General features: G+C 53.9%; 1 protein-coding gene across 6 annotated transcripts in view; it reads left to right on the top strand.

Moving 5' to 3' along the window:
- The window catches only part of Csnk1e (casein kinase 1 epsilon), a 38,816-nt gene that overhangs the window by 13,905 nt on the left and 14,189 nt on the right, over positions 1-10,722 (top strand). For 5 of the 6 annotated variants that reach the window (XM_055603004.1, XM_055603007.1, XM_055603005.1 and 2 more), the window contains exon 2: positions 2,369-2,456. In XM_055603004.1, coding sequence (XP_055458979.1) covers positions 2,381-2,456 — 76 coding nt within the window. In that variant the 5' untranslated portion in view covers positions 2,369-2,380. The remainder of the gene's footprint in view (positions 1-2,368; positions 2,457-10,722) is intronic. The other variant, XM_055603003.1, reaches the window with a different exon arrangement.

The raw sequence follows: 10,722 nt of genomic DNA, 5'->3' as shown, positions 1-10,722 counted from the left end.
TGTGTGTGTGTGTGTGTGTGTGTGTGTGTGTGTGTGTGTGTGTGTGTCTCAGAAGGAGGTGGGGGGGCAGGACTGCCCATGTGGCTGGCTGGTTGTAGTTTGTAATTTTTCTAACCGGCTGAGAAGTCTTGACTCCCTCATGGCCACCTTTTTTTTTTTTTTTTTTTTTTAAACTTTTTTCCCCCTTCCCCCCCCCCCCCCCTTCCTCCCCTAGGGGACTGGGAGTGAAGAATCAGAAAGCTACTCTTAATTCCCTGAAGAAGCCCCCGACCGTTCACTTTGGGTGGGGGTCTCTTAAGTGGAGGAGGGCTGGGACAGGCTAGGGTCCATCAGGGCTCTGGGTCCCCAGGATGGGGAGATCCTAGCGTCGGCGCGGCCCTGCGGTGCTGGGGCCATGGTCTGTAGCCCTCTCCTCTTCCGTGCAGACAGCCGTGAGTGGAGAGGGGGCTTCGGGGGGTCATGTGCAGAGCCTTTATGTAAGACTCCCAGACAGAGGGCACTGGTATTTATATAACCTGGCGCGGGTATTTATGTAATGTAGGATGCCGTATATTTATGTTCCCTTCCTAACCTGTGGCTTTCCCGGCTGCAGTCTATGGCCTCTGAGTTGGTGTTGGTGGAAACCCGGCTTGGGGGAGGGGGTTGTTTGTGAGTACACACGCCCAGCCTCCCCCTTCCTGTAGGGATCACCAGCGTGAGCGAGGCTCTGCCCCCGTCTTCCCTTGGCGAGTGCACTTAGCACGTTGGACCATGTGTGGGCCTGTGGTGACCGGCTGGTGGGTTTTCTGCAGATAGGCAATGCTGCTGTTGGCAACTAGGGCAACTCAGCTGGGCCAGGCCAGCCCTGTGGGCAAAGGCCCATGATGGAGAGCCCAGAGTTTGGCTGGCACCCAGTGGCAGTCTCTTCCTTGTGGCTGGCAGAAGGACTGTGGTGGCTCTCTGGGAGCTAGTACTAGGCTGGGGTGTCTCTCCTGGCTTGGATCTCGTGGCTCTTTGGCTGATAGAGGAGCCCTAGTAAACGTCTCCCAGCTTCCTTCCAAGGTCTGGCTTAGCACAGGGAAGGGGCCGTCTCAAGCCTGGAATGAAACATGTTCTGATGTTCTGGGCAGGAGGCCACCAGGCAGGCCAGCCTGACCCCTATTTGGTCCTAGGTTGAGATTATGCTGTTGACTTGCTGCCGGGTGGTATTGGGGGTGGCAGCAAGGCCACTGCAGGCCTTGATTCCCCTCTGCAAGCAAAAGGAGTCCTCTCTTGTTTGCTCATGCTAGCTCTTATGTAAACAGAGGTCTCAGAGACCCCTCTTCCTTCTTTCATAGTTTACTATTTCCTGCTTCCCCATCCCCCAGCAGCCCAGTCTTCTTTTTTGCTATCCTGGAACTCGGGTACCCAGACCTCTACCAGGCCAGTACAGAGGAACCACTGCCGTGATGGCCCAAGCCTTGTTATCCATGGGCTTGAAGCATCCAACCCGTCTCAGGCAGGAGGAGTCTATTCAGATCAGCCCCACAGGGACTGACGACTTAAAATTTTGCTGTGCCTGGAACCCCCTCCCCTCGGGGAAACCCTCCCTCCTACTCTTCAAGGAAGCATGCTTGAGAATCCACCCAAAGCGATGTATGTAGAAAGGACTAGGAATGGTTCTCTGCATCCTGAGTAGAGCCTGGAAGGCATTGTGAGGTACCTTGCCTTCCCTTTCTGAGTGGGGATCAGGCCCTCTCATGCGGGGCCTGCTGGAACTGGCCAGCCTAGCCCTATGCAGGCCTAGCAGCCCGGAGACAGGGATAGAGATGGGTACCCTGTGTCCTCAGGAGTCTTCTAGTGCTGAGGGGCTCTGTGGGGCTCTTCCCTTCCCTTTCCCTTCCCCTCCCTAGAGGTTGGAACTTGCTGGTGGAGGCTATCTGGGGCCCGGGACCTGCCTGGGTTATTTTGATTTTCTTCAGAGTGCATGCAGATAAAGCAACTTGGAGACATTGGTGGAGATTCACTGCTAAGCATAATAAGCAAGACTTGGGTCTTCTGGCTCCTCCCTGTTACCCCCTTTGTCCTTGACGTTCCTTTAGGGCCTTAGCCCATTGTAACCAGCCTCCCCCTGAGGGGGCTCCTGTTGGAGGGTCTGCTTGGCGTGCCCTTCCCGAGTCTTGGCTCAGACTCCACCTTTTCTGGACTAAGTGAAACCTGTTCTAAACCTGCCTCAGCTGTGCCCAGGTGTGTGGGCCTGAGAGCTACCTGACACCTGGCTGCCCTTAAGCCAAGTGAAGCCAGATTGCTTCCCAGACAGTGGGAGGGAAAATGCCAGCCTCCGGAGGAAGGGTCCGGGCCCTCTGGTGATTGAGGTCCCATCCCTGACCTGTTTCTGCTTCTCCCACAGCAAGGTTGAAGCATGGAGCTGCGTGTGGGAAATAAATACCGCTTGGGCCGAAAGATCGGCAGTGGGTCCTTTGGAGACATCTACTTGGGTAAGTAATTGGGCCTCCAGCTGCGGCCCTTGGGACAGCTTTGGGGATAGGGGGGAGGGAGCCTGGGACTTTGCTCTGGCCATGTAGCACAGCTTGCAGGCCTCCTGGGTCATCCGAGAGCCAGGAGGAGGCTCAGGTGGTCTGGGGATGCCTCTCACCGCTGGGCAGGCAGGGCTCAGTAGGCTGTGACAGCAGAGAGGAGATCTATTTAGCAAATTTCCAGCTGCAGCTGACCTGGGTCTCCATCGGGACGTGGGAAAGCTCTGGTGGGGTTGGCGTCCCCACTCCCTGGGTCCTGGCAGAAGGATCCCGATAGAGAGAAAAGGCTTCAGCCGTCCTGGCCCCCCGGGGAGGCTCCCAGGAAGTCCAGGCCTCTCCCTTAGCTGTGGCTTTCTGGAATGCAGCCTGGGCCTGCTTTGGAATGACACAGGGAGGGTCTCAGCCCTCTGGGAGCTCTCTGTCCCTGGGTGTGTTTCCTTTTGGACATCTGAGTTTGCCCTGATGTCATTTTGAGCAGATTTGTGACATCTCAGCCTCCAGCGGAGGAGAAATGAGCCCCCACCCCCCTTCAGCGTTGCTTTCCTAGCCCTGCCGTGTGCCTCTTTGAGTGTTGTTGGCCTGGAGCGGGGAGTTTGCTCGGTAACTGCCCAGATGGAATTGGGAGTCTCGCAGTTGATGGAGTGTGATGGCAGGCAAGCCTCCTAGGTCATCCTTGCTACCCCCGCCCCCCTCAGGAGTAGGACACAGCTGCTTCTTGTTTCCCTCTGTAGAGAATGAAAATGAATCGCTCTGTCCTGGGCAGAGAAAATGGACAAGTCAGGACACTGTAATTGTGAAGCAGTTTGTTCAAGGGTTTCTTTTCCCTAGTGCTCAGAGTTCCTGTCCGCTTCCAGGATGAGTTCTGCCATCAGCAAGCCTCAGAGGCCATGGCTTCCTAGCTGCTACCTTTCTGAACACTGTCACCCTTAAGGCAGCCCTGGAAAGTCTGACGGCCGGCCCAAGGCGCAGCATGGCTAAAGTGGCCACCAGCGATTGCTCCAGAAAACTAGCTAGGGTGGCCTTGATGCCACAGCTCCACTGAGGGTTAGGGTGGAAGGCAGAACGGGAGACAGACAGACCTGGATTCTAGGCCTTACCTTGTGCAGCTGCCCTAGGACCTCAGTGTCCCCCATCTGTGTCCCCAGGTGACCAGGCACTGTCGCAGGACACAAATGAATCAGCGGTGAAGTAGTTCTGTGCCCAGTCAACAGCTTGGTGTTCATGGAGTATGGCGGTGGTGTGTATGCCTGTAGACCCAGCTACTCTGTGAGCTGAGGCACAAAGATTGCTTGAGCCCAGGAGTTAATGGCCAAGCCATTGAGGGTCGTGAGGTAACTCTGCTCGAAGGATCAGTGTGATATGAGATCGAGGTGTTTTGGGGTCCTGTCGTTCCTTTCAGGGGGAGCTGGCGTAAGCTTGTGTCTGCCCCCTTGACCCCATCCCAGTGCTCAGGCCTGCCCATGGTGGATATCCAGTGAAGGCCTGAGAAGTGAAGAGTGAGGGGGTGGGGCGTAGCCCGTAAAAGGCTCAAAGAGAGAGAGTAGGGATTTGAGAATTGGGTGGTTCGGTTGCCGGTTCTCAGTGCTCTCCATTTGCTGTGCGCCCTGGGATGTCCCTTTCTCTGAGCCTGGCACAAGTATGAGGAACCTGTGCATGCATGCATGTGTGTGTGACACAGTATTGCATCTGCTATTAGGCAACACCGAGCGCTGGCCCCTCTTCTGCAGAAGGTGTGTAAAAGCTTATGGATAGAGAGGCACAGCCCGAGGTCACTAGGAAAGGCCAGGGTCCCTTGTTCCTGTGGCCTACCTCCCTGGTGGGGAGGGACAGGACTTCCTGTTTATCTGTGGTGTCTCCTCGATTATCTGCCAGGTCCAGACTTACTCCTGTTCGTGTCAGCTCTGGAGTAAACCGACCCTGGGTCTTTCCTTTTGCTAGCCGGAAGCCCTGGTTCCCTTCCCATCTGAGGTAGAGCTGTGAGAAGCAGGGCCGTGCTGCATGAACCCCTTGCCTGTGCAGGCCCGGCACCCACCTTCGGCTGTGTTATGGGCTGTTTCTTTCTGGGGATCTCAGTCCTCTGGGGGCCTAAGAGGAGGAGAGCTCTCCCTCTGTCTAGCTCTGGCTGGGTGTACCTGTGTTGGGGGGTGCATGGTGGGTACCGCGTGCCAGCACCATCCTAGACTCAGTGGTGAACAGTGGTGACGGGAAGGTCCTCTTTGACTGGCCTTGCAGGCACGCTTTGTTCAGAGTGCTGGCCACACTCTCTCCTCATGGTGTCGGGCCAGGGCCTCACTCCAGATGGCCTCTACAGGTGGGGCCAGCCTAGGCTTCCCCATCGAGCTTTCCAGGATTGACCTCGAGGAAGTCTTGGGATGAGAGCATTGTGGAGTGGTTGTGGGGCCCTCAGCCCTCCTTCGTGTCCCTCCGTATCCCCCTGTCTTTATGGTATAAGGTTGACTGTGCAACCCGGGGGAACTCTCTAGAGCTGTTGAAATGCAGGGAGGCTCTGGGCTTCAACCCTACCTACAGGGGGTAGGGAGCAGGCAGTTTGTTTGAGACAGGGTCTCACTGTGTGGCCCTAGCCGGCCTAGAACTTGATAGACCAGGATGGGCTTGAATTCGGAGATATGACTGCCTCTGCCTCCCTGTTCTGGGATTGAGGCTCTGTGTATATCACCACACACAGCTTTCAGCCTTTTGATATGGGAGTCAGAGTTGCTGCTGCTGTTAGGGTGGGTGGGCTGGGCACACCCCTGTCCCAGTCTCTGTTTGCATAGGCGGCCATAGTGAGCTAAAGGGGCTGCTCACTCCCTCCCTACCTATAGCTTCTTTCCAGGTTTCTAGTCCATCTGGAGCCGGCCAGGTTCACACCTTCTCTCTGTACAAGATTGTTTGGGGGACCCATCAGTTCCTCCATTTTGGTGCTGGGTGGCACTGTGGGCCAGGAAGCAGATCACTTCTTCTGGCTTCTGAGTCTGCATGTGTCGCCTCTCGGCGAGGCACCCATCCCTACCATCTGCTTCTGTGGTTGCCCTGCCCTCTGTCACCCCCACAGAAGGTGAGTGGAGCTTCAGGACAGGTCTGAACCGGGAGCTTGGGAACTGGCACTGAGGAAGAAGCAGAGGCGTTGGGAGACATTTGAAATCCTGGCTCTGCTCCAGCCAGTTCTGTCTGGCCTAGGCCAGTCACTTAGCCCCACTGAACCTTCTCTCGGTGGTTGGCAGGATTAAGGGAAGTCAGAGAAAAGACTGGCTGCCTCCCTGATGGGAGCCAGGCTGCCAAAGGCCTGGAAGTGGGAGAGGGAGCAGTCTGGGGGGGGGGGGGGGGGTCAGAAGACTTTGCCTCAGCACTTAGGTCCCAGATCCCTGGCCTGGGAAGTTGTGTGGCATACGGTCATTCAACCTTTGATGTGTTGGGTTTTCCGTGTGTCAGGCAGTGGCAGTGGCAGGGCGGAGTCAGAGTTCAAAGGGATGGAGGGCCCCTGTGTACCTGCTGAGTCACCAGTCCCGCTTACCTAGGCTTGGCCACCCTGCTGTGGCCTGCCAGACTGTCCTTCGTGTCCTGTGTCCTTCGTTCCTCAAGTCCCCTCCATCCCTTTCTTACACAGTGGTGATTCTTAGTGGGGGGTGACTCTTGTCTCTTGGAGGGCATTTGGCAAATTCTGAAGACATTTCTGATTATTACAACGCGGGGTGGGGCTGGGGTGACCGTGGCATCTGCTCTGTAGAAGCCAAGGACATTGCTAAACACCGATAGAAAGAGTTGCCCACCCCCAAGTATCAGGACAGTGAGATAGGGAACTCTGCCACTGCACGCTTGTGCTGGTTGGGACCCTCAGCTGGGTGACCAAGATCTTATCCCCTCAGGTCTCAGCCCTCACCCTTGCCTACCTCTGTCACTGTCCTCTGGTCCCACTGTACCCTTCCTGCCAGGCCTTTTCACATTCCATGTCCCCAGTGTGTCTGGCAAAGCCCTGTCCCTGTCCTAGGGGTCAATAAGCAGCCTCTTCTTTAAGGAAATGCTCCTTTCCTTCACCCAGAACTCTGTTCTCCCTCTTCCCTTGCTCCCATCTCTGGCTGGGGTGGGTTCTCTCATTGGCCCTCACTGTGGAGTGCTTGCTATGTCCTGGGACTCTGCCGAGCTCCTCTGTGTCACAGAAAGCCCAGCAAGCTAAGGTCAGCTAACAGTTCACAGGAGAGGCACCTGGGCTCAGAAGTAGATCGGAGCCATCTCTCCAGCCTCTGTCTCAAAAGATTCAGTGGAGAGTGCTTGAGGAAAACTGTCAACACCAACTCTGGATTCTGCATAGACATATATATAAGTGCATGCACACACACACACACTGTCAATGATGATGATGAGGTCCTGTGGTGGTGGTGGTGGTGATGATGATGATGATGATGATGATGATGATGATGATATTATCATCTGATGACAGAATCAGGACCTAGGATCCAGCAACTTGGCTGTATTGCAGACAGGCGTGTGGTATGTAGCCAGACTGGCTTCAAAGTCACCATCCTCCAGCCTCATCCTCCCAAGTGCTGGGAATATAAGTGTGCACTGTCCCACTCACTCACACCCACTATATTCTGCTTTTGGTGCCCGTGGCAAGACAGGGTACACCGTGGGGCTGTAGGTCCCTTTTTGTGCCATATCCTCATGACCCCCCAAAACTGTGGGCTCTATGGAAAGGTGACTGTTGATGTGTCAGGAGTACTTCACGGGGAGCTGGGAAGAAAAGGAAGTGCTTGCTCCTGGCGGCTTTGTGATCCCAGCCCTGGGGTGCAGAGGCAGAGAGAGAGGAGTCCTGGGCCTTGCTGGCCAGCCAGTCTTGCTTGGACAAGCTCGGAGTTCAGCGAGAGACCCTGTCTCCAAAGATTGGTTTATTTTTATTTTGTGTGTATGGGTGTGTCTGTGCACTGTGTGTGTGCAGTGCCTGTGGAGGCCAGAGAAGGCGCTAGATCGCCTGGAACTGAGTTAGGGGTGCCTGTGAGCTCCCCTGTGGGTGCTGGGAACCAAACCAGCGTCCCCTGGAAGAGCAGCAAGTGCTCTTAACAACTGAGTCACCTCTCCAGCCCCTGTCTTAAACAATAAGGTGGAGAGTGACTGAGGAAAACTTCCAACACCAACCTCTGGCATGTACCAACACGCACATACACACACACAAATAATAATAGTAATAATGTAATAATAATAACTTTAAATTTTTAAAAGTAGTTTGCAAACAAGTCTTCAGTTGCTCCCTGGATTTAGTCATCTAATCTGTTTTTCTTTTATGTAGCTCAGAAATCAAAGCACAGATGCAAAAAAGTTAGACTAATGTATTAAATGAAAGGACACAGACCACCACATAATGGGTGCTTTTGAAGTGTCCAGACTAGACAAGTCTGTAAACAGAAAGGAGTTGTGGTCACTAGGAGCTGGAGGAAGGAAGTGGGGCCACGCTTACTAAAGGCCATGGGCATTTGAGGCTGTGTTGGACACTTTCTCAGACTGACATGAGATGGGTCATACAGCCTCGTGGCCATCTAGACAATAGTTTCCCAGTGCCCGTGACCGTATCTCATAGCTCGCATATTACATTTCAATGAGAGCACTCCAGTAAAAGAACGACGCATGATGAGGTGCCCATGACGTGCCTCCCCAGCCCGCCATTCTTGCTTCTTTGTGTGACTGCGGCCCGCCACAGACGCTTCCCTCTCTGAGGGAGGACAGGATCCGTAGTCTGTGCTCTGCGTTTTCGCTTCCTGTGTCTCGAAGACCTTCCACTGCTACCCAGGGCGAGCTTCCTCCTCTCCCCACTGTGCTGTTACGGATCAGCTCTTTTTTATTTGGCCGGTCCTGAAAGACGGACATGTGGGTGGCTTTCAGGCTCTTACTTACTGCAAACAACGGACAGCCGTGGCTGGGCTCTTATACCATACAAGGGCGCTGGTGGACTAGGCTGGAGAGGTGGCTCTGTAGTTGTGTACGCGCTTGATTGGCCCTGGGGTAGTCGAGGCAGAGGTAGGTAAATCTCTGAGTACCGGGTCGTACAGGCTACATGGTGAGGCTCAGCCATCAAAAAGAAAAAGCGCTGGGCGGTGGTGCCTTTAATCCCAGCAGTTGAATGGCTGAGTTTGAGGCCTACAGAGCGAGTTCCAGAATAGCCAGGGCTACGCAGTGAAACCCTATCTGGAAAGAGAAAAACAGTAACAACAAAAGGAAAAAGGAAAAAGTACGAGTTCATTCTGCTCTTACACAGGACCTGAGTTTGGCTCTCAGCACCTATGGTAGGTGGCCTGTGACTCCAACTTCAGGGAAATCTAGTGCAGTGCTGTGGCCTCTGTGGACATCTGTATTCAGATCCATATGTCGCTTTCCCCCAAACACATATACATAATAAAAAAGGTTTTTTGTTTGTTTTGTTTTATTTTTGAGACAAGGTCTTTTTTCCCCTCATTCTTTTTTTATCTATGTATGTATGTATTTAATCTCTACAGTCTGATCCCAGCTACCCTCCCTCCTCTCCTCCCAGTCCCATCCTCACACTTCCTGTCCCTTCATTCCCACCTTTCCTTTTTCTCAGAGAAGGGGAGGCCCCCAGGGAGTACCAACCCACCCTGGCACCTCAAGTAGCAGCAGGACTGAATGCAAACCCCCCCCCCCCCCCCGTTGAGATCTGACAAGGCAGCTCAGCTAGGGGAAAGGGATCCAGAGGCAGGCAACAGCCCCTACCCCCACTGTTAGGGGACCCACATGTTGACCACGGTGCACATCTGCTACGTATGTGTAGGGGGGTCTAAGTGAGACAAGGTCTTTTTGTGTAGCCCTGGATGGCCTGACACTTGCTATGTAGATCAGGCTGGCGTCAGATTCACAAGAGATCGACCTAGCTCTGCCTCCAGAGCGCTGGGGTTGAAGGTGTGCATCACCACGCCTGGTCAAAGTTTTTGTTTTTGTTTTTTAAATTAAGAGAGGTTGGCTAACCTCCTAATGTAGATCTGCCGGTCACAGCTGGGCTGTGGAAAGCCACCCTCCAGCTGTGGAGAGAGGAGAGCCCAGTGGTCTCAGCCGGGCCTGCGAGAAGCCTCAGCAGCACGGTGGGGCTGTTGGCTGGGCTAGGTGAAGCCATCTTCGCAGGTCCTTTCCTTTGTGTGCAGAGGCTGCAGGCGCGCCTCTGTGGGCACTTGTCAGCTCACATCCTCCATCCTGTTTCCCGTTGGGTCTTTCCTGTCCATTAGCTGTTAGCCTGTGATAAGGACTGTGTGTTTTTCTTTCGGCCTTATGTCTGGTGCTTTGGCCAGTGTGAAGGGGTTCTGAATGTTTTTGAAGGAGAGGGAACCTTTAACGTCCCTCCTCCCCACTTTATCTTTACTTGTGTATGTGTATGCTTGAGTGTGTGGAGGTCAGAGGACAGTTTTTTGAAGTGGTTCTTTCCTTCTGTGTAGGTTCTGGGCATTGAACTCAGGTCATCAGGCTTGGCAGCAATCACCTTTACCTCCTGAGCCATCTTGCCATCTCCTCTAGGAACCTCCCTCCCCCAACACACACACCCCTTTCTCTCTTTGAGAAAATTTTAATAATAGGAGTGTGTGGTTTTTGTGTTTGTTGGTTTGTTTTTACATTGTAATTTCTTTTGTGTGTACGTGTGTGGGCACATGTGTGGAGGTCAGTGATCTGCATCTGAGGTAGGAGGATCACAAGTTTTGGGCCAGCCTGGGTTACAATAGTGAGACATCAGCAAGTGTGCAGTCGTGTGGCCCTTACTGCAGTGTTGAGCTAAGCCTCAAACTTGCATCCTTCTGAGGAGCATCGACCGCCCCTAACTCCCGTCCGCGGCAACTTCAAACCTGTTTCCAGCCTCTGGTTTGCCTTCTCTCCCTCACCTCCCCGACCCATGTCTTCTCATCCACACAGCCCCTGGTAACTACAGTTCTCTCAACTTCTACAAGAATCTACTTCTGACACAGCCTCTCCCTCCCATCCTCCCTCTCTTCCAAACAGGCTCACTCCATGGCTCAGGCTGGACTCATTTTGTAGTCCAAACTGAAACTCACATGTAAACCTGGCTGACCTTGAACTCAGGAAGTTCTCTTGCTTCACCTGGGATTACAGGTGTGAGCCCCCATGTCCAGGTTGTCTTGTGACTTCTTGAGCCACAGCCCCAGGCTGGAAACTGGGCCTTTAAGTGTATCATTTCCTGGGTAGAGCACCTTGCTCCCAGCTGTGAGAAGCCAGGAGG

This window comes from Psammomys obesus, unplaced genomic scaffold (assembly GCF_907164565.1).
Source record: "Psammomys obesus unplaced genomic scaffold, mPsaObe1.curated_primary_1811, whole genome shotgun sequence".
NCBI classification, from domain to species: domain Eukaryota; kingdom Metazoa; phylum Chordata; class Mammalia; order Rodentia; family Muridae; genus Psammomys; species Psammomys obesus.
This window is presented reverse-complemented; position numbering and strand designations above follow the sequence as displayed.